At 45.3% G+C, this 26,235-nt stretch overlaps 1 protein-coding gene across 12 annotated transcripts in view; it reads left to right on the top strand.

Annotated features, from left to right (window-relative positions):
• The first annotated feature begins 329 nt into the window (after positions 1–329).
• The window catches only part of NFYA (nuclear transcription factor Y subunit alpha), a 43,712-nt gene continuing 17,806 nt past the window's right edge, over positions 330–26,235 (top strand). The window contains exons 1-8 of one of the 12 annotated variants that reach the window (XM_077295276.1): positions 330–347; positions 12,903–13,005; positions 21,437–21,520; positions 22,082–22,225; positions 22,500–22,631; positions 25,035–25,140; positions 25,408–25,574; positions 25,651–25,824. In XM_077295276.1, coding sequence (XP_077151391.1) covers positions 12,928–13,005; positions 21,437–21,520; positions 22,082–22,225; positions 22,500–22,631; positions 25,035–25,140; positions 25,408–25,574; positions 25,651–25,824 — 885 coding nt within the window. In that variant the 5' untranslated portion in view covers positions 330–347; positions 12,903–12,927. Of the gene's footprint in view, positions 348–463; positions 647–772; positions 1,010–12,902; positions 13,006–21,436; positions 21,521–22,081; positions 22,226–22,499; positions 22,632–25,034; positions 25,141–25,407; positions 25,575–25,650; positions 25,825–26,235 lie in introns of those variants that run through there. The other 11 variants (XM_077295282.1, XM_077295277.1, XM_077295279.1 and 8 more) reach the window with 11 other exon arrangements.

Below are 26,235 nucleotides of genomic sequence, written 5' to 3'. Positions count from 1 at the left end.
AAGGAAGGAATGGTAAATGGACGTGATTGGGGTGTGTCCATGGGCGTGGCCAGTGTGTTACGACCCGCCCGCGTCTTCTCTGATTGGACCACGTTATGGTTGTAGGCTCCTTATTGTAACCCAGCACAATGCAGCCTTCCTCCATAACACTACCGCACTATCTGCTGCACTGTGCACGCACTTATTCCCTAGGGAGGCTGTGAAGGAACCATCTTGTGCGCGCTGCACACTTGTACTATGAAGCCGAGATAGACTACTACGTCCTACACACTGTCACATCATTCGATTTTGGCAGAATAGTTTTCCCGCTTTTTTACTACACCGCGCTTAGCGACGGTATCTAAGAGGTAGGCACCTATAAGCCCCGCCTCCATGGCGGCTATACGATTCCACTAGCGCTTAGGAGACGGTCCTTGATATGCAATGCGCATGCTCAAATACGTCATACTGTAAGGCTGGCTCTGGCTGTTCTCACCGAGCGCATGCGTGATGTGGAGGGCGTGGTCTACTGCGCAGGCGCATGAAGTGTAGCTCTCCGAAGTCTTTGTCCTTCCGCCATTTTGCGTAACCAAAGCGCTGATTGGGCTCAGTGCTCCGGTTCTGGAACCAATCAGAGCGGAGAGGAGAACCGAGACCGGGAGAGGTGGTGAGTAGGACCGGGGGAGAGAGCCAATAACACCACGGGGAGGGAGAAACATGACCTAAGCCGCACAGCCAATAACACCAATGTATCAGGCAGTAACATAAATAGCCAATCCGGGAAGACAAAGCCGATGTCTCCCGGAGAAGAAGCGCCATTACCTAGGAGTCAGGCTGCAGTGTGCGGAGGCTGGCGCCATGCTGAGGTGGAGAGGACAGGCAGGGCGGCGCTGAGTGCTGGGCCGCAGGGAGCCGGGCCGCCATGCTGTGCTGCCTCGTAGGCTGGGGCTAGTCCTCCCTGAGCCTCGCCTGCTCTGTGGCGCTCTCTGCTGGCCTTGGGCAGTTACCCGCAGGCCTCCCGGAGCCCTGGGTAGGTGCAGCCTGTGGGGACGTGTCTGGGGCGGCCATGACACCCTGTGTGATCTAGTCCAGGGCTGTAGTCAGGCCAGCTCCCTGTAAGCCCTCCATACACATGAGAGAGCCAATGCTGGGCCTGTCCCAGAAGCACCGCCAGTCTGAAATCTCATGTGCCGGATCGTTAAAGGGGATGTCTGGTCTTCCCCTACAAGTCTGCAGTCTCTATGTGACTGCAGACCTGTGAAGCCCCACATCGCGTGCACTGTGAGGATTCTCGGTGCCGACGGGCATGTGACTTCATGTATGCGCCATAGTGATGGGCAGTCCGGTTCTTTTTGGTGATCCGGTTCGTTTGGCTCCGCTCACCATAAAAAGCCGGCTCTTTTTAAAATAAAAATGCGTTTTCCACAGTCATTGTTCCAGGTCTTTGCCTGTACAGTGACAGCCTCATTATACACCTGTATAAGTATCTAGTGAAGCAGTACAGACTGTGTTCAGCATTGCTGTTTCCCCAGATTGTTCGCTCTTGTGAACAGGCCCCTCTGCTACTTAAGGTACCTTCACACGAAGCGACGCTGCAGCGATAGCGACAACGATGTCGATCGCTGCAGCGTCGCTGTTTGGTCGCTGGAGAGCTGTCACACAGACCGCTCTCCAGCGATCAACTATGCCGAGGTCCCCTGGTAACCAGGGTAAACATCGGGTAACTAAGCGCAGGGCCGCGCTTAGTAACCCGATGTTTACCCTGGTTACCAGCGTAAAATCTAAAAAAAACAAACAGCACATACTTACATTCACGTCCCCCTGCGTCCACTTCCTGACTGACTGAGCGCCGTACAGTGAGAGCAGAGCGGTGACGTCACCGCTGTGCTGCTTTCACTTTCACTTTGCGGCGCTGAGTCAGAGGAGGAAGCAGACTGCAGGGGACGCAATGTGAGTATGTGCTGTTTGTTTTTTTTACATTTTACGCTAGTAACCAGGGTAAACATCGGGTAACTAAGCGCGGCCCTGCGCTTAGTAACCCGATGTTTACCCTGGTTACCAGTGTAAAATATCGCTGGTATCGTTGCTTTTGCTTTCAAACACAACGATACACAGCGATCGGACGACCAAATAAAGTTCTGGACTTTATTCAGCGACCAGCGACATCACAGCAGGATCCTGATCGCTGCTGCGTGTCAAACGAAACGATATCGCTAGCGAGGACGCTGCAACGTCACGGATTGCTAGCGATATCGTTATAATGTCGTTTCGTGTGAAGGTACCTTTAGTCTTGGACACAATTTATCTGCATCTGTATTTTTTCTGCAAACGGAAGCAAACGCATGGAACTGCATCCTGATCAGGATTTGGTTGGAAATGTCAAATTCTGACTTCTGGGGCAGAGAGGAGAGGGGGGAGATTAGTGAAAGGAAAAAAATGGTTCTCCGAGCCAGTATGACATCCACGTGCAGACTGGACGCAGGCATCCTGATCCAGGGGCGTCTACATTGACAATCATATGTTTTTTGGATGCGCTGCCACGTACCAGGATGTCTGAAGATTTTTTTTAACACCCAAAATTCGCAACAAGCTGCGTTTTGGGAGCACATGAAAAATCCTGACGCATACTGATCCTGATGCAAATGCAGGCCCATGCGTCCCTATGTGAAGTATGGGGATACATCAGGATTGGGATGCATCAGGATTGCTACACATCACAACGCACCGTACCAAAGCGCTAGTGTGAAAGCAGCCCCACCCGTGCAGCCTCTAACCAGGAGCCCCCATGTTATATAGAGGCTCCCAATACATTTTATTAGCATTAGCACACTATAACATAGGGCACAAGCTAGTGAGGCCGCTCACTGACTGCACAGCATGTATAGTCTACATTATGTCCGCATCCTGTTCCCATACAGTTTCATCACTTTCCCATACAGCACATCCCTTGCTTCTGAGCATGCTCAGTTCCGCATAACGGATCCCTGCACACGGAATCATATGGATCCGTGCGTGTCCTGGATCTGTGCTCCATGGTAATTCCAGACGTGTAGCCCCTGATCCGTCCGTGTCCCTGTGCCTGCGTGTTTTTCAGACGACACAAAACTGCAACAAGTTGCGTTTTTGTGCGTCTGTTAAAATATGCAGACACATGGATCCGTGGGAAAACGGTGACAACTGGATGCAGACGCAGGACCCATCTGTCACCACTGAAAGTCAATGGAGAGGAAAACAGATCCGTATGCAGCCATTATCACACAGATTGCAAAATATGCAAGTGTGAAACCAGCGTAACTCTATATGATTGGAGCTGTACTAGATCTTACCACAGGGTCTACCTAAAATCACTTTATATTGCTTATTACCCTCAGAAGCAACAAGTGACGCCGTTCATCCTCCTCCCTGTATGTTCCTGTCCTGAATCCTCCTCAGTCCTGACTAATACTATGATACCAAACAATCTGCGGAGTCCTCCTCCTATACACACTATATGCAGTATATGCCGTGGATGAGGCCAGTGTATCTTTATTTGGGACTAAGGTAACTCACATCCTGACTCCAGCACTGAAGGATGGTGTAACACTAAAGGCCCCGTCTCACATAGCGAGATCGCTGCTGAGTCACTAGTTTTGTGACGCAACAGCGACCTCAGTAGCGATCTCACTATGTGTGACACGTACCAGCGATCAGGCCCCTGCTGCGAGATCGCTGGTCGTGTCGGAATGGCCTGGACCTTTTTTTGGTCGTTGAGGTCCCGCTGACATCGCTGAATCGGTGTGTGTGACACCGATCCAGCGATGTCTTCACTGGTAACCAGGGTAAACATCGGGTTACTAAGCGCAGGGCCGCGCTTAGTAACCCGATGTTTACCCTGGTTACCAAAAAAAACAAACACTACATACTCACCATCTGTTGCCCGTCAGGTCCCTTGCCGTCTGCTTCCTGCTCTGACTGAGCCGCCGTACAGTGAGAGGCGCGCAGCGGTGACGTCACTGCTGTGATCTGCTCTCACTGTACGGCGGCTCAGTCAGAGCAGGAAGCAGACGCCAACGGACACCGAAAGGCGAATATGTACTGTTTTTTTTTTTTGGTAACCAGGGTAAACATCGGGTTACTAAGCGCGGCCCTGCACTTAGTAACCCGATGTTTACCCTGGTTACCCGGGTGCTGCAGGGGGACTTCAGCATCGTTGAAAACAGTTTCAACGATGCCGAAGTCGTTCCCCTGATCGTTGGTTGCTGGAGAGCGGTCTGTGTGACAGCTCCCCAGCGACCACACAGCGACTTACCAACGATCACGGCCAGGTCGTATCGCTGGTCGTGATCGTTGGTAAATCGCTATGTGAGACGGGGCCTTAATGCTTGCAGTCTGGGGGCACTGAAGGGTTAACAATAGGAAGCCCTTTATTTTCTTTTCCCATCCACCCTGTCCTGTGCTTGTCTACACCATTTCTCCAGTGCTCACAACAGTCCACAGCTACTTCTCTCCTCCCACAGGAGTCACAGTCTGATAAGCTGCAGGCACCAGCAAAGAAAGGGGAAAAAAAAGACTAGGCTCACTCACAGTGCAGAGCCGACTCCTTTCATTCACAGCAGGGAGCCGGCTCTTTGGGCTCGTTCACGAACGACACATCACTAATGCGCCATGCTTACTCCGGCCACATCCTGACTAGACGTGTCTGGCCGTGTTCAATACACTTGCAGTGAGCGAGGCTGCGCCCATCTAGTTGGACTATAGCCGGTAGTATGCATGGCACCATCGCCTGCTCCCAGCCCCAGGGTCCTCACAACGTGCAGCGCCCATGATTCACATAGTGACTGCAGACAGCTGCTCAGAAGTACGTCATGTTCAGGTCAGGAGGGGTGCGGGGCCAGTCACTACAGTGCGATGCCATCATTGCATGAGTATGATGGTCATCTATCTGCGCCCTTAAAGCACCACTCCAGCGGTGATAAAAATGCTGGAGTGGCTCTTATTAGGCTATGTGCACACGTAGGAAATGTGGTGCAGAATTTTCTGCACTAAATCTGCATCTGCAGATTTGATGCAGTTTCTGTGCAGTTTCTGTGCAGTTTCTATGCAGATTCTGTGCAGTTTCTATGCAGATTCTATGCAGTTTCTGCGCAGATTCTATGCAGTTTCTGTGCAGTTTCTATGCAGTTTCTGTGCAGTTTCTGTGCGGTACAATGTAAATCAATGTGAAAAAAAAAAAGCTGTGCACATGGTGCAGAAAAATCTGCAGCAGAAACGCTGCAGAACTGCACAAAAGAAGCGACGTGCACTTCTTTGAAATCTGCAGCGTTTCTGCGCAGATTTTTCTGCACCATGTGCACAGCTTTTTTTTTTTCCCCATTGATTTACATTGTACTATAAATCACAGTGCAGTTCTGCAGCGTTTCTGCAGCAGAAAAATCTGCTGCAGTTCTGCACCAATTCTGCACTAAATCTGCATCGTGTGCACATACTAGATCAAACACCCCCTCACCAAGCGAGGACCCGTCACCAAGTGAAAACTGGCCAGTGTTTTCTTTTATTCCCACTGCTCCTGATCGCTCAGTTTTTTAACCCCTGCACGACATGCTCCGTACATGTAATATTAAAAAAAAGTGTTTTTTTTTTTTTAGAAAAGTAAAAGTTCATATCACCCCCCAATCGCTCCATTTAAAATAAAACAAGTAAAAAAAAAATACATTTGGTATCACCGCTTTCAGAATCGCCTGATCTGTCAAGATCTAAAAATGATTACCGTATATACTCGAGTATAAGCCGACCCCCCTAATTTTGCCACAAACAACTGGGAAAACTTAATGACTCGAGTATAAGCCTAGGGTGGAAAATGCAGCAGCTACTGGTAAATTTCAAAAATAAAAATAGGTGGCAATAAAAGTAAAATTAATTGAGACTTCAGTAGTTTAAGTGTTTTTGAATATCCATATTGAATCAGGAGCCCCATATAATGCTCCGTACACTTCATGATGGCCCCATAAGATGCTCCATACAAAATACGCCCCATATAATGCTCCATACAGTTTATGATGGGCTCCATAAGATGCTCCATATTAAAATATGCCCCATATAATGCTGCACAAATGCTGATTATGGCCCCATAAGATGCTCCAGAGATATTTGCCCATATAATGCTGCACATGGCCCCATACAGATATTTGCCCCCATATAATTCTGCACATAGCCCCATAAGATGCTCCATACAGATATTTGCCCCATATAGTGCTCTACATGGCCCCATACAAATATTTACCCTATATAATTATAATGCTGCACATGGCTCCATAAGGGTATGGCTCCACGGTCCGGAGGGGCGGCGGTATCGCCGCAGCGGCGAAGCCGCTCGGCGCTAAGCCCCGCCCCCTTTCTGGGACGCGATGGTGCCGGATGTGTACAGTACACATCCGGGATCATTGCACCCCTCGCCATAGGGCCCTGTGATATGCCTTGCGGGGACGCTGCGTCCCCGCAAGGTGTACGGACATGCTGCGTTCTGAAAAGACGCGCAGCATGTCCGGAGTCGCAGGGCCGCCGCGTGCGGGTTTGCACGCATAGTGGAGACGGGATTTCATAAAATCCCCTCCACTATGCTGGAACATCTGGACGCTGCTTGTTTGACGCTGCAGCGTCAAACAAGCAGCGTTTACTGACCGTGGAAACATACCCTTAGATGCTCCATACAGATAATTGCCCCATATAGTGCTGCACAAATGCTGATTATGGCCCCATAAGGGTATGTGTCCACGTTCAGGATTGCTTCAGGATTTTATGCAGGTAAAATCCTGACCAAATCTGCACCCGAGGTCACTGGCAGGTCACCTGCGTTGTCCTTGAGTTTTTTCTGCAATGTAAGGACATGCTGCGTTCTTAAAAGACGCGCCGCATGTGAGTTTTCTCGGGTGTGCCGCATGCGTCTTTTACTGCATAGTGGAGACAGGATTTCATGAAATCCCCTCCACTATGCTGTAACATCTGGACGCTGCGTTTTTTATGCATGCTGCTCAATGCTGCGTCAAAAACGCAGCGTTTCCTGAACGTGGACACATACCCTAAGATGCTCCATACAGATATTTGCCCCATATAACGCTGCACATGGCCCCATAAGATGCTCCATACAGATATTTGCCCCATATAATGCTGCACACGGCCCCATACAGATATTTGCCCCATATAATGCTGCACATGGCCCCATAAGATGCTCCATACAGATGATTGCCCCATATAATGCTGCACATGGCCCCATACAGATATTTGCCCTATATAATGCTGCACATGGCCCCATAAGATGCTCCATACAGATAATTGCCCCATATAATGCTGCACAAATGCTGATTATGGCCCCATAAGATGCTCCATACAGATATTTGCCCCATATAACGCTGCACATGGCCCAATAAGATGCTCCATACAGATATTTGCCCCATACAGATATTTGCCCCATATAATTCTGCACATGGCCCCATACAGATATTTGCCCCATATAATGCTGCACATGGCCCCATAAGATGCTCCATAGAGATATTTGCCCCCATATAATGCTGCACATGGCCCCATAAGATGCTCCATACAGATATTTGCCCCATATAATGCTGCACATGGCCCCATACAGATATTTGCCCCATATAATGCTGCACATGGCCCCATAAGATGCTCCATACAGATATTTGCCCCATATAATGCTGCACATGGCCCCATAAGATGCTCCATACAGATATTTGCCCCATATGCTGTTGCTGCTATTAAAAAAAATAAAAAATCACAAAATCACCTCTCAGGCCCCCAGCACTTGCTATATTCACCTGCTCCCCGTTCCATCGCTGACCACCGTTGTGTCTTCTCCGTCCTTTGCACTGTCGCTCAGGCAGAGGGCGGTGCGCACCAATCGCGTCATCGTGCCCTCTGATCTGGCGTCACTGCAGAGGACGCGGAAGACACAGCGGCGCCGACGGTGGAACGGGGAGCAGGTGAATATCGCGCACTGAGTTATACTCACCTGCTCCTGGCGCGGACCCTGCACGTCTGTTCCCCTGCGCCGGCAGCTTCTTCCTGTTGTGAGCGGTCACATGGTACCGCTCATTACAGTAATGAATATGCGGCTCCACCCCTATGGGAGTCGGGTCCATATTCATTACTGTAATGAGCGGTACCATGTGACTGCTCACTACAGGAGCAAGCTGCCGGGGAAAAGACGCGGAGGGACCGCGCCAGGAGCTCTGCTCCCCCTCCCCTGCGTATGACTCGAGTATAAGCCGAGAGGATTACTTTCAGCCTAAAAAAGTGGGTTGAAAATCTCGGCTTATACTCGAGTATATACGGTAATCCGATCAGTAAACTGCGCAGCGAAAAAAAAGTAAAAACGCCAGAATGATGTTTTTTGGTCGCCGCAACATTGCAAAAAAAAAAGCAAAATCGGGCGATCAAAGATCGTATCCACACCAAAATGGTATAATTAAAAACATCAGGTTGGCTCTCAAAAAATAAGCCCTCACCCAACCCCAGATCACAAAAAATGGAGACGTTTTGGTTCTAGGACAAAGATGCTGTTTTGATTTTTTTTTTTTTTTAGAAACTGGATTTTTTTCCCACCATTTAACGTAAACAAAAAAGAACCTAGACATGTTTGGTGTCTACAAACTTGTAATGACCTGGAGAATAATAATGGCAGGTCAGTTGTAGCATTTAGCAAAAAAGCCAAATAAAAAAACAAGTGTGGGATTGCACTTTTTTTTTTTGCAATTTCACCGCACTTGGAATTTTTTTTCCCATTTTCTTCTATACGACATGGTAAAACCAACGATGTCGTTCAAAAGTACAACTCGTCTGGCAAAAAATAATCCCTCACATGGCCAAATTGACTGAAAAATAAAAAAGTTATGGCTCTGAGAAGAAGGGGGGCGAAAAACAAACTCAAAAAGGAAAATGGGCTGTGGCGTGTAGGGGTTAAAAAATGTAGTTTCTGAAATATGAGATATTTTTATTGAAAATATTTATGGTCTTTACCAAAGCGGTGTGGTCACTGGATTCTCTGGGGGATGTATTTAGTCTGCAATGAATAATTACCTTGTATGCAGTGGGAATATTAAACTACATGTTACTTTGTAATGTTGTCTTTGTACACATCCCTGTTCAAATGTATATTGCTACGGAATATGTTGGCGCTATAGAAATAAAATTCTTTAAAGAGTAAATACTGGGCATTTTTTGCCTGGTTTTTAATGCTCTCAATAATCATTAAGTCCAGGTTCCCCATACACATTGGTGTCGATCTATCCTGTAAATATCGGCAATGGTGAGAGTTGGTTATTGTGAAGTAAACACAACAATAAGTGGCAGAATGCTGGAGGTAGCAGATGGGCATTATTGCTGGCAGCGCTTCTCCACAAACTGGGCACAGCAACTCCACGATAAAGACACTGGAAACGTCTTCTTTGGTCGCCCTATGTTCTTATACTCCATACTGCTTATTTTTGTACTTGCTTCACAATAAGCAACTTCCAAAACCTCAGCGTGCGGTGGCTTGTGCTATTTGTTGCGTTTTGGCACAGCACCCGCTCAAGTAGCACCTCCCCATCTAACTTGATGCACATCAATTTTTTTTTATCTATCCTGACAATGTCATCAGGTTTGCTGACTTCAGTTTAACATGTAATGGAGGGCTTTACAAACAATATACATAAATGTACATGATTTCGGTGCTATGAGCTTCCCCACCCTCCCCTACCCAGGTGTCTCCACAGCCCAGCTCACAGCGGACCATTCATATTCTGGTGTTTTATCTGATTCAGTAATTTGCTGCAGTGAATAAAGAAGTTGTCCACTCTCTGGACAACTTCATCTCATACGCCTCGCTTGGCTCTGGTAAAATAATAAAGCTTATACTCTCCTCCTGTGCTGGCGCCTTTCCCACGGTGTCCGCACTCGCTCTCCCTGAGGCTCCCAAGCTGTTGTAGTGACACGTGAGCCCTGCGCCCAATCAGCGCTGGCGTCACTGTCCCCGCCTCTTATCGAATTGAACATGAAAAGGAAGTCAGAGATCAGCTGCAGCACGGATATCCTCTTCATGCTCGATTTATATGAAGTCTTGGACAGTGATGCCTGGGTCACATGTCACAACAACCGCACGGGAGCCACAGGACCGTGAGTGCTGACACCGCTGGAATGGCGCCAGCATGGGAGATGAGTAGTTTTTTTATTTTATTGGGGCCAAACATTTAAGGTACCTTCACACTAAACAACTTTCCAACGAGAACGACAACGATCCGTGACGTTGCAGCGTCCTGGATAGCGATCTCGTTGAGTTTGACACGCAGCAGCTATCTGGATCCCGCTGTTATATCGCTGGTCGGAGCTAGAAGTCCAGAACTTTATTTGGTCGCTAGATCGGCGTGTATCGTCATGTTTGACAGCAAAAGCAACGATGTCAGCAATGTTTTCCCATGGAGCGTGAACGATAAGTGAGTCGCCGTTACGTCACTGGATTGCTCCTGCATCGTTCTGAAGCTGCTGTGTTTGACCTTTCTACAGCGACCTAACAGCGACGCTCCAGCGATCTAGTTTAGGTCGGATCGTTGTCTATATCGCTGGAGCGTCGCTTAGTGTAACGGTACCTTAAGATCAAGTAGAGGTTGTCAAAGTAGTGGACAATGCCTTTAAAGAAAACCTGTCAGCAGGATTTAGCACTATACAGTAAAGGAATGGCCATAATGGCTCTATTACACTGATTACATTTGTGGAAGGAATACAGTCGTTGTTTTTTCAGTGAAGAGATAATAGTTCAGTGTCATGATAAAACAGTCTCAGAACTAGTAGGACTTGTAAAAGCAGCCCAAATTTATTGCTATGTAAAGTGACTTGTTAGTTCGAAAAATGGTGCTGCATCCCAACTTCCCCAATATGCCATTTTGGGGTAAACTCGGGCAAACGTAATATAACTTGTTTGGGGTTCTCCTGACTATTCCCTAAAAAATAGGTGTTGGTGTTTAGGAAGTTTAACTGCATATTCAGGACCACATATCCAGCAGATAAAGGTTGTGTTTCTCTGCCACGACCTGCTTCAAACAGTTGCGGGTGCGAAGAAGTTTTGACTGCTACCGTTAAGGCTACTTTCACACTTCCGTCGGTACGGGGCCGTCGCTAAGCGTCGGCGCGACGTACCGACGGACGTTGTGAAAATTTGACAGCGGATGCAGTTTTTCAGCGCATCCGCTGCCCATTCTAAAGTCCCGGGGAGGAGGGGGTGGAGTTCCGTCCGCGCATGCGCAGTAGGAAATGCAGGACCCGGCGTACGAAAAAACGTTGCCTTGAACGTTTTTTCGTGACGACGATCCGCCAAAACACGACGTATCCATTACACGACGGACGCAACGTATGGCCATATGTCGCAATCCGTCGGCAATACAAGTCTATGGGGAAAAAAACGCATCCTGCGGGCACATTTGCAGGATGCCTTTTTTTCCCAAAACGACGCAAGTGTGAAAGTAGCCTAAGGCTACTTTCACACTAGCGTTGTTTGCTGTCCTTCGCAATGCGTCTTTTTGGAGAAAAAAAAACGCATCCTGCAAAGTTGCCCGCAGGATGCGTTTTTTCTCCATAGACTTGCATTTGCGACGGATTGCCATCCGTCGTGCGATGGATGTGTCGTGTTTTGGTGGACCGTCGGCACAAAAAACGTTCCATGTAACTTTTTTTGTGCGTCGCGTCCGCCATTTTCGACCACGCATGCACGGCCGAAACTCCGCCCACACCTCCCCGGAACTCACAATGGGGAGCGGATGCGTTGTAAAACTGCATCTGCTGCCCACATTGTGCTACATTCACACTGTCCGTCGGGCCGACGGTTTGCGACGGCCCATACCGACGGACTAGTGTGAAAGTAGCCTAACCTGTTGAAAGACCGCTGTCAATCTATTACAGCAGCATTTACAGTGTGCCAACATGGGAGTACACTGTTTCATTTTCTCATTGCCGCACCGAAATTCTATCTCAGGATGCTGATGGATTCCTATGACAGCCGGGGTAGTTAGGGGGGCCTTCAGCAATCTGCCACAGCGGCGCTTTGTTGATGCTCAGCTTGTAGCTGGGCTTTAAAGGAGATGATTTTAATCATATATAGCAGTACTGTAGTAATGCTGTATATAGCATAGGTGATCAGACGATCACAGGTTCAAGTCTGCTGGGGGAATAACAAATACCAGTGTAAAAGAAAGAAAAATTGAATTGCTTCACTCCCCCCATTACAAATAAAAGTATTAAAAAGATACACGTTTGGTATCACTGCATCAATAAAAGTCCGATCTATCAAATTATAAAATTAATTCTTCCCATTGGTAAACACTATACATAGAAAAAAAAAATCAAGAGATCAACACTGCTTTTTTTTGGTCACTGCAATGCCGCAAATAAATGAAATAAGCAATTGAAAGCTATATCAATGTCAAAGTGGTATCCAAAACCATTTTCCACAAAAACAATCCATCACACAGAGCCAAGGACCTTAAAACTAAAACATAAAATAAGATAATGCCAAAGTCTTTGTGATGGCACTGACCTGGATAATGTTGACATCCGTTCATTTTTACTATACATTGAGCGCTTTAAAAACAAAGCCCCCAAAAACAATGTTAGTATTGTGTTTTTTAATTGTTAGGTTTTTTTTTTGTTGTTGTAGTTTTACTATAGCTGGATTTTTATTTTTTTTATCCTTTTTGGTAAAATGGATGGAGTCATTCAAAACTACAACTCATTCCGCAGAAACCAAGCCCTCATATGTCTGTGAACGGAAATATAAAAGGTCTAGCTTTTGTAAGAGGGGGAAAAAGCAAAAATTGTCCATGATGGGAAGGGGTTAATCATGTCCACACAGATTAATACTTTTACTGTTATATTTTCTGTTGTGCTTTTTTCCCACTTTCCTATAGATACTGATAGACTGCAGGCCTGCATATGGAACAATACACGACAAGTAGCAATGGATCACCAGAACAGATTGTGGTCCAGACTGGGCAGATCCAGCAGCAACAGGTGAGATTTGGAACTTGTTTATGGATGTATAATTGTGGTATTAGTGTAAGAACGGGGTTAATAGCTTCAGGCCAAATCTCCCTAATGTGGTAATTCCCACTGAACTCACTAAAACACTTTCTGAGGTGTGTGACTACTGGGAGTGTCTGTACATACCGTATTTTTTGTACTATAAGGTTTTAGAGGAGGAAAATAGAAAAAAGTGAAACAAAAAATGTGGTCATGATGCACTGTAATGGGGGGAGGGGATCTGCTGCTGACACTTATTGGCAAGCTCCCCACCCCCAAACAGGTATACATGGCCCATATCACGCTGCACCCATAAAAAAATAAACAATTCTGTTACCTTCCCTCCGCTCTCTAGCAGTGCGGCGTCCTGTTCTGATGACAGCAGCAAATTTCAGCATTTAAGCAGCGCATGATGTCAGTACCAGGTGTTTCCACACGCCGAGGTCAGCTGCCGGAATATTCACTGTTCCCCATGTCCGAGACTATTGCTGTGGGGAGCAGTGAATATCCATAATAGCGGCACATGTGATCACCCAGCCAGTGATGCGCAGACTTGCTTGAATAAAATCCGAGTATCTTGGGCGTGCTCGGATAATGTGTTTGAGTCCCTGCAGCTGCATGATTTGCAGTGGTAGACAGCCGCAACACATGCAGTGATTGCCTGTTAGGCAATGCCCGCATTTATTGTGACTGTCTACCGCCGCAAAACATGCAGCTGCAGGGATTCAAACATATTATCTGAGCACGCCCACGATACTCGGATAACAAGTTATCCTAGCACATTCGCTCATCACTACCAACCGCTGCAGGAAGTGGACAGCTGCTGCTAACAGTGCACCTTCTATTAAAGAAAATATTAACTCCTCTCCACTCCCATAGTCCCTCCCACCTCGGCACAGGCTTCAGTGCATAGAGGAGGTAGGGGCTATGGGCGTGGGGAGCAGTGAATGTTATCATTCACAGCTGGCACACGTGTTGGCTGCAACCGCTGGCTCCTGTGACCTGCTCCTCTGCCGCTATGGACCCCCTTCATCCACAGCCACATAAGATTCATCCAGACTATAGGGAATTTAGATTGTGAGCCCCATTGGGGACAGCGATGATAATGTGTGCAAATGGTAAAGCGCTGCGGAATATGTTAGCGCTATGTAAAAATAAAGATTATTATTAGATGCATCCCCCACTTTTCTCCAAAATTTTGGAGGTGAAAAGTGTGTCTTATAGTTTGAAAAATACGGTATTATAAAGCTTTGGATGTTGCTAATTGCTATCATGTAAGAAAAGCCCAGATGTATGCATGGTATGCTTTTATTCATGAAGGGTGTAGATAAACAGACTCTTCATCATTTCTTTATCAATTACATGCCTGTATATTTTCTTGTATTCTCACTGGCCGCATAATGAACCCCAGAAACTTTTTAAGTTAACACTGCTCTAACAGTATAAACATTTGTAGAATGATCCAAAGGGCAAAGGTCTATGCCAGGGTTGGGAACCTTTTTCTGCTAAGGGCAATTTGGATATTTATACCATCACTCTGGGGCCATAAAAATTGATCAACTTGAAATTTATCCTGCTATATTTGGTCAAACATTTAATTAACTCACCCCTAATGTGATGGCTGGGACGACTCTTTAGTGCCACAATGTTAGAGGTTATTAATGATGTTGCTACTTGCAACTGCTTTTCTAGATTTTCGTCAATCTGGAGTGCAGTGTACTCTTTGCGATGAATTTTGAAAAGGACTTGTAGCAGTAATTTCAGAACACAGACGTATGTTACACTGTAGGTCTCTTCACTGTGTGAAATTCATCTCTGCTCTGCTTTCTAGAACTCAAGCAGTGGGGGGTCTGCAGCATATACAGGTCCTTCTCAAAAAATTAGCATATAGTGTTAAATTTCATTATTTACCATAATGTAATGATTACAATTAAACTTTCATATATTATAGATTCATTATCCACCAACTGAAATTTGTCAGGTCTTTTATTGTTTTAATACTGATGATTTTGGCATACAACTCCTGATAACCCAAAAAACCTGTCTCAATAAATTAGCATATTTCACTCGTCCAATCAAATAAAAGTGTTTTTTAATAACAAACAAAAAAACCATCAAATAATAATGTTCAGTTATGCACTCAATACTTGGTCGGGAATCCTTTGGCAGAAATGACTGCTTCAATGCGGCGTGGCATGGAGGCAATCAGCCTGTGACACTGCTGAGATGTTATGGAGGCCCAGGATGCTTCAATAGCGGCCTTAAGCTCATCCAGAGTGTTGGGTCTTGCGTCTCTCAACTTTCTCTTCACAATATCCCACAGATTCTCTATGGGGTTCAGGTCAGGAGAGTTGGCAGGCCAATTGAGCACAGTAATACCATGGTCAGTAAACCATTTACCAGTGGTTTTGGCACTGTGAGCAGGTGCCAGGTCGTGCTGAAAAATGAAATCTTCATCTCCATAAAGCATTTCAGCCGATGGAAGCATGAAGTGCTCCAAAATCTCCTGATAGCTAGCTGCATTGACCCTGCCCTTGATGAAACACAGTGGACCAACACCAGCAGCTGACATGGCACCCCACACCATCACTGACTGTGGGTACTTGACACTGGACTTCAGGCATTTTGGCATTTCCTTCTCCCCAGTCTTCCTCCAGACTCTGGCACCTTGATTTCCGAATGACATGCAAAATTTGCTTTCATCAGAAAAAAGTACTTGGGACCACTTAGCAACAGTCCAGTGCCGCTTCTCTGTAGCCCAGGTCAGGCGCTTCTGCCACTGTTTATGGTTCAAAAGTGGCTTTACCTGGGGAATGCGGCACCTGTAGCCCATTTCCTGCACACGCCTGTGCACGGTGGCTCTGGATGTTTCCACACCAGACTCAGTCCACTGCTTCCTCAGGTTCCCCAAGGTCTGGAATCGGTCCTTCTCCACAATCTTCCTCAGGGTCCGGTCACCTCTTCTCGTTGTACAGCGTTTTCTGCCACATTGTTTCCTTCCAACAGACTTACCATTGAGGTGCCTTGATACAGCACTCTGGGAACAGCCTATTTGTTGAGAAATTTCTTTCTGGGTCTTACCCTCTTGCTTGAGGGTGTCAATGATGGCCTTCTTGACATCTGTCAGGTCGCTAGTCTTACCCATGATGGGGGTTTTGAGTAATGAACCAGGCAGGGAGTTTTTAAAAGCCTCAGGTATCTTTTGCATGTGTTTAGAGTTAATTAGTTGATTCAGAAGATTAGGGTAATAGGTCGTTTAGAGAACCTTTTCTTGATATGCTAATTTATTGAGACAGGTTTTTTTGGGTTATCAGGAGTTGTATGCCAAAATCATCAGTATTAAAACAATAAAAGACCTGACAAATTTCAGTTGGTGGATAATGAATCTATAATATATGAAAGTTTAATTGTAATCATTACATTATGGTAAATAATGAAATTTAACACTATATGCTAATTTTTTGAGAAGGACCTGTACATCACATAGGAGACGATGGGGCTGGAGATTATACATTTCACAGGAGATGCTGGAGCATATATATTACACAGGAGACACTGGGGCTGAATGATATACATTAGACCTGAGACGCTGGGTACACATGCATTGCATGAAGGCCGTGGCTGACACAAATGGTGGTGTAGCCGTCTGTGGGATCACAGTGTGCGTTGACCTCACCCACATAGGATCTTCTGATGCTGGTACAAGTCAGGACTTAAGACTTCATTGCACATGCTGCAGTGTTCAGTAGTGAACGCTGCATGCATATACACTCAGTATCAAGAGCAATTAAATGGTCGGCGTTTTGTTGGCCCGAGCACTGTGCGGTCCACGGGAATCTGCCTGGGGCCTGACAAAAGACTCATGGCTGCTGCAAACAGGAGGCTGGTGGGTGAAGAGCTGAAGACAGAACTTGAAAAAGCCTCTTTAATGTATCAACCAATATAGTCTCCTTGGACCAGTTTACATTTTGTCACCAAAGTTAAATGGTTATTATGAAGTTGTCACTTGAGTAGCATTCAGCTTAACAGTCTCTTCTGGTTTCTGGAAGGGCGAGCTCACCTCCTTGAGCGACAGTACTGGTGAACAGCAGAGCTGTATTAGTAGAACTATAAACCTTGGCACAAGATCTGCTGTAACACATTTAGCTATCAATGGTTTCTTCTGAGTCTACATTGTTAGCAATATATTTGTATATACAATAACAGGTCATTAGAATAAGCGCACAACTCAGGACAGTGAGAGCTGTGATATTGGGAATATGATTCTACAGCATTGAGAAGAGCAGGTCGTCAGGAGCAGAGAGATATGGGAAGGGAGGTGAGCAGCTAACTGCTGAATAGAAATCAATCATCTGGAGAGTGGTAGCTGGTATGTTAGGAGTTAACTTCCCTCCTGGCATGTAACTACTGCTGCACTCTTGGCCAGGGTTTCGGTGGGCAAAAGTTGTCAAGCTCCATGGAAACCAGCTGTACACTATGAAAGATACAAGATCTCACTGCAGGAGACTGACAGCAGATAGAAAAAGGAAGTGAATTGTACATTTGTTTATTGCCTAATTATATCGGACTATCTAAGAACTTAAGAAAACCATTCAAGTAAAATCAATGTGAACAAGGCACTGGGTACATATGAATTACATTACATCAAGGGGTTCTTCAAGTACTCAGCTCGGTTATTTCTGTGCCCTGTACATAATATTTAGAGACTCTCTAGTGATTGGTACAGTGTCATATGGCTGGCTTAAAGATAATTATAGAATAGTATGCTTGTAGGGGACCTCTGTCAAGATTCAGGCTGCCCTTGTATCGAAGCCTGACTGCATGATTGCAGCCAGGTATAAATATATTTAGAAAATCCGGCCAGATCATAGCCAGAGACAAGAATAGTCAGTCATGTCCCCTGGCTGGTTTCTCCCAGTGCAGCTCTAGGTGATTGACAGGTCACTCACTATGGGAAAGACCTGTCAATTGCCTCTAGCGGCACTGGGAGAAGCTGTCTGGGGTCAGCGCAGGACTAGTCTCATCTGTGGCTATGGTCCCTGGTCGGCCCTTGTAACTATATTTTCTCTGAAATATTGGAGTGTTTCAGAGAAAAATATATTTAGCTGCAATCGCGCATTCAAGCTCTGATTCTTGCTGCCTGTCTTACACTTATTACAGGAAAAAATGTTTACTTACAGGCGTATATCATGGTACAAAATAATATACTGTATATACTCGAGTATAAGCTGACCCCCCTAATTTTGCCACAAACAACTGGGAAAACTTAATGACTCGAGTATAACCCTAGGGTTGAAAATGCAGCAGCTACTGGTAAATGTCAAATGTAAAAATAGATACCAATAAAAGTAAAATTAATTGAGACATCAGTAGTTTAAGTGTTTTTGAAAATCCATATTGAATCAGGAGCCCCATATACCGTAATGCTCCATACAGTTGATGATGGGCCCCATAAGATGCTCCATACAAAATATGCCCCATATAATGCTGCACATGGCCCCATAAGATGCTCCATAGAGATATTTGCCCCCATATAATGCTGCACATGGCCCCATAAGATGCTCCATACAGACATTTGCCCCATATGCTGTTGCTGCAATAAAAAAAAAAAAAAGAAAGAAAAAAAAAAAAGATACTCGCCTCTCAGGCCCCCGGCACTTGCTATATTCACCGGTCCGCATTCCACCGACGGCGGCCGCTTTGTCTTCTGCACTGACGTTCAGGCAGAGGGCGGCGTGCACACTAGCGCGTCACCGCGCTCTCTGACCTGAGCGTCACTGCAGAGGACGGGGAAGACGCAGTGGCGGCCGTTGGTGGAACGGGGAACAGGTGAATATCGCGCACTGTGTTATACTCACATGTTCCTGGCGCGGTCCCTGCACGTCTGTTCCCCGGCGCCGGCAGCTTCTTCCTGTAGTGAGCGGTCACATGGTACTGCTCATTACAGTAATGAATATGTGGCTCCACCGCTATGCGAGTCCATATTCATTACTGTAATGACCGGTACCATGTGACCTCTCAATACAGGAAGAAGCTGTCAGCATCCGGAGAACCAGGGACCGCGCCAGGAGCAGGTGAATATAATTAGACAGCTGCTGCTCTCCCCCTCCCCTGCCGACCCCTGGGTATGACTCGAGTATAAGCTGAGAGGGGCAATTTCAGCCTAAAAAAATGGGCTGAAATTTTCGGCTGATACTCGAGTATATACGGTAAGTGATGGTTAGCACATTTTACTAAGGACACAAGTAGTCAAACTAGCCTGATTTCCTTTTATAAAGATGTGAGCAGAAGCCTAGACATAGGGGTAGATGTGGATAGTGTTTTTTGGACTTTGCAAAGGCATTTGCTACTGTCATACACGGTGTCTAATGTGTAAAATAAAGAACTGTCACCGGGTAAAAAGTGGCCAGATTTTCGCTTTCGTTTTTCTTCCTCCTGCTCCCCTGATAATTCTGCTTTTCTTCTTTTTTTTTTTTTAAATCTGTCATACATTTCCAGAGATATGGGCCTTTTTTTGTTTAGATTCCCCAATAATCAAATTCCTATGGTCTTTATTGAAGGGAACCTGTCACCCCCCAGTCGTTTCAAACTAAAAGAGCCACCTTGTGCAGCAGTAATGCTGCATTCTGACAAGGTGGCTCTTTTAGTTCTGGGTGCTGTAACTAGAGAAATAATCTGTTTTTTAATTTGTCAGAAATACCTGGTCTTCAGTCAAGTAGGCCAGCGTTTCCGCCCTGCTGCAGATGCCACACAGCCATCGCTCACATCTTCTTGGCGCCGGGCGCCGCCTCCTCACCGCTGTTGTGAAAATAGCCGGCGCCTGCACTCTTTTCCCCTGCCTGGTGCAGGCGCAGTGAGCGCTGCCCGTCTTTCCTCATATGCAGCCCAGCTGACTGCGCCTGCGCGGCCGCCCTGCTTGTGATTCCCAGCCCCGCAGTGACTTATGATTTATTCACATTGCGGGGCTGGGATTCACAGGCAGGGCGGCCGCACAGGCGCAGTCAGCTGGACTGTATATGAGGAAAGACGGGCAGCGCTCACTGCGCCTGCCCAAGGCAGGAGAAAAGAGCACAGGCGCCAGCTATTTTCAAAACAGCGGTGAGGAGGAGGCGGCGCCCGACGCCAAGAAGATGTGGGTGACGGCTGTGTGGCATCTGAAGCAGGGGGGAAACGCCTGCTTACTTGACTGAGGAGCAGGTATTTCGGACAAATTATAAAACGGATTATTTCTCTAGTTACAGCACCCAGAACTAAAAGAGCCACCTTGTCAGAGTGCATCATTACTGCTGCACAAGGTGGCTCTTTTAGTTTGAAACGACTTTTGTGACAGGTTCCCTTTAAGGAGGCATTACTCATAGTAGTCTCTGGGGAAGTGTCTTTAGGCACCACTAAATTATTACCTTGTGAGGACCATAAAAGCGAAGATTGGGTACATTACATAAAATGGCCAATAGCGCTTTACTTGTATGGCGGCATTTGTAAAATGGGAGAATACTCTGTTGAGCAGCAGGGATAAGATAAGAGCAAAAACTGTCCACTTTAGTCTACGGTCTATAGGTTTAGAAATTAAGGGTTCATAATTTGATCGAAAAGGCTCAAACACCAAAACCTGAGAGTTGTGGTTAATGATTGCTACTCATGAGTAGTCTCTGGTTGTAAGTGGTGTCCTCCAAGGTTCAGGGCTGGGTTTGCTAATTTTCAACTTAATATATAAAAGATGTGATTAATAGTGTCATTTCTATTTTTACAGATGTCACCATGCTATGTAGTATAGTGCAGTCCCATATTAAAAATGTTCATATGTTACAAGTAGTGATGAGCGAATATACTCGTTACTCGAGATTTCCAGAGCACGCTCGGGGGTCCTCCGAGTATTTTTTAGTGCTCGGAGATTTAGTTTTTCTTGCCGTAGCTGAATGATTTACATCGGTTAGCCAGCATAAGTACATGTGGGGATTCCCTAGCAACCCCCACATGTACTTATGCTGGCTAACAGATGTAAATCATCCAGCTGCGGCAAGAAAAACTAAATCTCGGAGGACCCCTGAGCATGCTCGAGAAATCTCGAGTAACGAGTTTATTCGCTCATCACTAGTTACAAGCTGACTTGGTCAAATCGATGGGGTTCAATCTGGAGAAATGTGAAGTTTTGCATGAAGTTAACCTGCTGTCACCATATGTTCTAAGGGGAGAAAATCTAGGAGAGTCACTTGTAGAGAAGGATCTGAGTGTACTTGTAGATCATAGACTAAATAGCAGAATGCAATGTCAATCAGGCCAGCAGAACATTGTCATTTGTTAAAAGAGGTGTAAAACCTGTGGGACAAATGCCAGTATGGTTGTAAATGTTTCTCTCCACACTTGACCTCTGGTAAGCTCTCATGGTCAGGCTGTCTCTTCTTGTTCCTCTCCTTTTTCTCAGCCTGGTGCAGTTACTGCTGTCCAGTTACAGACCGAGGCTCAGGTGGGAGCAGCCTCTGGACAGCAAGTACAGACCCTCCAGGTAGTTGTGTCTGACGAATGCATGAGCGCTTCATGCAAATTGTCATTGCCTTCACGGTCTTGTGCAGAAGCATGGCCATATTGTCTTCATATTATCCAGTCTACGTATACTACGTCTCATGCATGGACTTGTACACGGCAGGCAGCATGGATTATGAGACTCTTGCTTTCGGATCTTGCATGACTCGCTCTGCTCTGTTCATTTCTACCATTGTACAATGCTTTGTAGTGTTTCAATGTATTTATTTCCATAAAGACACTAATTTGTCCAGACACAGTACAGCTTCTTTTTTATGTACATCGATATGTTACAGAAACTAGCAATACCACTAGCCTTTCTTTTGTTATTTTTTTGTTTTTATAAAAAATTGGTAGATGGCAATTATTTATTTGTCTCTGAAAACATCTGTAATATTAGGTTACCTTATGATGTCAAATATCTAATATTTATGCTAATGAAGATAGCAAAATGCCTTCTTTGATTATGTATTTCCTTATCTTTGCATTATACTCATTGATTTGCACTGTTATCCTTTCCTAACCCTTGTTTACTTCCTCCATGCAGGTACAAGGACAGCCACTGATGGTCCAAGTCAGTGGTGGACAACTCATTACGTCTACTGGTCAGCCAATTATGGTTCAGGCTATGGGTGGGCAAGGTCAAACTCTTATGCAAGTTCCTGTGTCTGGATCCCAAGGACTACAGCAGGTAGGTTTAGTGGAATTTATTACTTACGCAGCACAAAAATCTGACGACTAAAAGACGCTGTCAACACAGTTCCATTATTATTAAGCCGTTTGAACTCTCCATTTATAGGCTATTTATGAGGATATCTTTGTATACCATAAAAAAGTTGTGCAAATTTAAGATTTACAAAGGATACTTAGAAATATTTTTTTTTCTTTGGAAAAAATATTCCTCAATTCTATGCCAAATATCTGGTGTAAAGGGGTTCTCACTGTGACAATTATTATTCTAATAGATACAATTGGTCCAGCCGGGGCAGATTCAGATCCAAGGAGGACAAGCTCTTCAGTTGCAAGCTCAGCAGGGTCAGCCCCAACAAATAATCATTCAACAACCACAGACTGCAGTTACAGCAGGACAGAGTCAGGTATGGACTGTATTAATACTGACTCCCCTTGAGAAAGCACGGCGAATAGCGGCGAAACGCGCGTCGGGGTTTGTGCAAACGGTCCTCCAAACGTTCAGGTGAAGTATGCTGTACCCTCTCACTTTTTAGAACTTTGGCATTTCACAAAAGGGGTACCAGGTTGGTCCTGGCCCCCTCCCTAGGGAGATTGTATATCCATGCAGTAAATTATTATTAGCCAACTGTGTCTTATTGGGGCACATGGCCGTTACACACATGTATTTTGTTGGCTATACATAGGGGTTAACCCCTAGGGGAGTTATGTCCTTTAGGGTAGATGGTCTAATACTATATACATACTGCCTGCACTTTAAGTATATACGCAACGGAGCTATATATATTATATCCTACTCTTGGTGGACTTGCATGTCCGGTGTCCTTTTTTATCTGCACTTTGTATGTTTACAGCACTGCCACTTATTGACAGTGACTTGTGTGTTTTTACGTATGCATATGGTTAATAAAGTTTGTTCTTAAAGTTGTCTTAAAATACTCCCTCTTCGTTCTCCTTATTTTCATAATAGTTGCATTTGGGAGTAAATATTGGATGTGACTGATGGTAGTCACAAAACATGAATCTGGAAATTTTGATATGTATTAATACTACTGTCTATCAGATTTCATTTTGAAGTTTGGCTTTTATGCTAGAGCTCTGTTCACATACGTGTTGGAGCAGGGGTGGACATGTGCAGTTTTACAAGGTTCCAAGACAAAAGGGGGCCCATGGAATTGTGCAATTAGCACTGCAAAGAGCCCATATACTGTTCTTACTCAGGGATCCTCTTCTGTGTCCAGCACTACATTAGAGGTTCTTTTATTGCAGATCCAGACAAAATATTGCATTATTGTGTGCAATTTTGTCTGGTGCTCTGCTTAACCCCTTTCTAACCTCGGGCGGGATAGTACGTCCGAGGTCAGAACCCCCGCTTTGATGCGGGCTCCGGCTTTGAGCCCGCATCAAAGCCAGGACATGTCAGCTGTTTTGTACAGCTGACATGTGCCCGCAATAGCGGCGGGTGGAATCGCGATCCACCTGCTGCTATTAACTAGTTAAATCCCGCTGTCAAACGCTGACAGCGGCATTTAACTAGCGTTTCCGGCCATCGGGCCGTAAATGCTCGCATCACTGACCCCCGTCATTTAATTGGGGGTTAGCGATGCGTCGGCATGACAACCAGAGGTCTCCTTGAGAACTCTATGGTTGCTGATGCCGGATTGCTATGAGCGCCACTCTGTGGTTGGTGTTCATAACAATGCAGCAATTCTACTACATAGGAGCGATCTGAGCATCGCTCCTATGAGCAGAGCCAATCAGGCTATGCCAGCTTCTATTGAAACATGGCAATTGAAGGCTATTGAAGCATGGCAAAAGTAAAAAAAAAAAAAATAATGTTTTGAAAAAAATAACAAAAAATATAAAAGTTTAAATCAGCCCCCTTTTACCCCATTCAAAATAAAACAATTAAAAAAATCAAATATACACACATTTGGTATTGCCCCATTTAGAATCGCCCGATCTATCAATAAAAAAAGGATTAACCTGATCGCTACACGGCGTAGCCAGAAAAAAATTTGAAACATCAGAATTTTTTTGGTTGCCGCGACATTATATTAAAATACAATAACGAGCGATCAAAAGAACGTATCTGCACCAAAATGGTATAATTAAAAATGTCAGCTCGGCACGCAAAAAATAAGCCCTCAACCGACCCCAGATCATGAAAAATGGAGACGCTATGGGTATCGGAAAATTGCACAATTTTTTTAAAAATCTTTTTTATTTAGCAAAGTTTGGATTTTTTTTTTTTACCACTTAGATAAAAAAAATAACCTAGACATGTTTGGTGTCTATGAACTCGTAATGACCTGGAGAATCAAAATGGCAGGTCAGTTTTAGCATTTAATGAACCTAGCAAAAAACAAACAAACCAAAAAACAAGTGTGTGATTGCACTTTTTTTTCGCAATTTCACCGCACTTGGATTTTTTTTTTCCTGTTTTCTAGTATATGACATGCTAAATCCAATGATGTTGTTCAAAAGTACAACTTGTCCCGCACAAAATAAGCTCTCACATGGCCATATTGACGGAAAAATGAAAAGTTATGACTCTGGGAAGGAAGGGAGCGAAAAACGAAAATGCAAAACCAAAAAAAGCTAAGGTCATGAAGGGGTTAAAAACCCTATGGACCCCATTAAGTCAGTGGGGTTCATCAGGCACTGGTGTCCGGCATGAAAGGGTTCTAACAACACTAATCTTGTTGTTCTGTTCCTGTAACTGAAGAGAGCTATGGAATTGGGGAGACTGATGTAAGCATTGTCTTAGAACTGTAACGTCATCTACAATTATTCTGGTTTCCGCCCAGACTCAGCAGCAGATAGCGGTCCAGGGTCAGCAGGTCGCACAAACAGCGGAAGGACAAACCATTGTTTACCAGCCTGTAAATGCTGATGGCACAATTCTGCAACAAGGTAAGTGCTTATTTCATTTGTAATAAAAAAAATTGTCAGCCAGGTGCCCACTTCAGTATTTTTCACTTTCACCCGTGATTGTGCACATTTACTTCCTTAACCATGCAAATTACCACTTGCGTTTCCTGTGGCTGTTTCCGTGTGTCTGCAAAATGTGCCATCTATTCTAGTCGTCATGTCCATGGTGAACACTAGAGGTTCCCAGGAATTAATTATGTGACCTCCCTTTCTCTGTTCCTCTGTTTCCTGTTGTGTTATTTCCTAAAGTGACAGTCCCTGTTACAGGAATGATTACCATACCAGCCGCCAGCCTGGCAGGGGCCCAGATTGTGCAAGCCGGAGGAAACACCAATACAACAAATAGCAACCAGGGAACTGTGACGGTTACTCTGCCAGTAACGGGAAATGTGATGAACTCGGGGGGCATGGTTATGGTATGTATTAGGATTTAATTAAATTTGTTTCCTATTGCTGGTGTCTGTCTTACTAAATAATTTTTTGCCTATTTAGATGGTTCCTGGTGCAGGTTCTGTGCCAGCTCTGCAAAGAATCCCGCTACCAGGCGCTGAGATGCTGGAGGAGGAACCATTATATGTAAATGCCAAGCAATATCATCGAATTTTGAAGAGGCGCCAGGCACGTGCCAAATTGGAGGCCGAAGGCAAAATCCCCAAAGAGAGGAGAGTGAGTAGCTATATGTAGGAGGCTGTTAATGACTGTATAAATACTGTGCAAGCAACTCGTCATACGCTCCTGATTCATGCCTCTTTATGAGTCAGGAGTGTCTGACTTCAGCATGCCCCCTCAACCAGATCTGGATGAATCGGGCCAAATATTCCAATGCTGCATTTTCACCTCTACAGGATACATAAATATTTGAGAATTGTTGTTCCAAACTCTGGCAATCCTACCTTTTGAGACAAAGCAAGTTCCATTTTCCAAAAGTGGTAGGTGGCCAGCCATATCCAGGTGCAGATTGGATGCATATGTACCTTTCTCTCTACATTGAAATCTGGGGGAGTTTAGAAATTTTCGTACCAAGCTTTCTCCAATTCTGCAGACAACAGTGGTCCCTTTAATGTCTAAAATGGAGAA

The sequence above is a fragment of the Ranitomeya variabilis genome, chromosome 3 (genome assembly GCF_051348905.1).
Source record: "Ranitomeya variabilis isolate aRanVar5 chromosome 3, aRanVar5.hap1, whole genome shotgun sequence".
Lineage (NCBI taxonomy): Eukaryota > Metazoa > Chordata > Amphibia > Anura > Dendrobatidae > Ranitomeya > Ranitomeya variabilis.
This window is presented reverse-complemented; position numbering and strand designations above follow the sequence as displayed.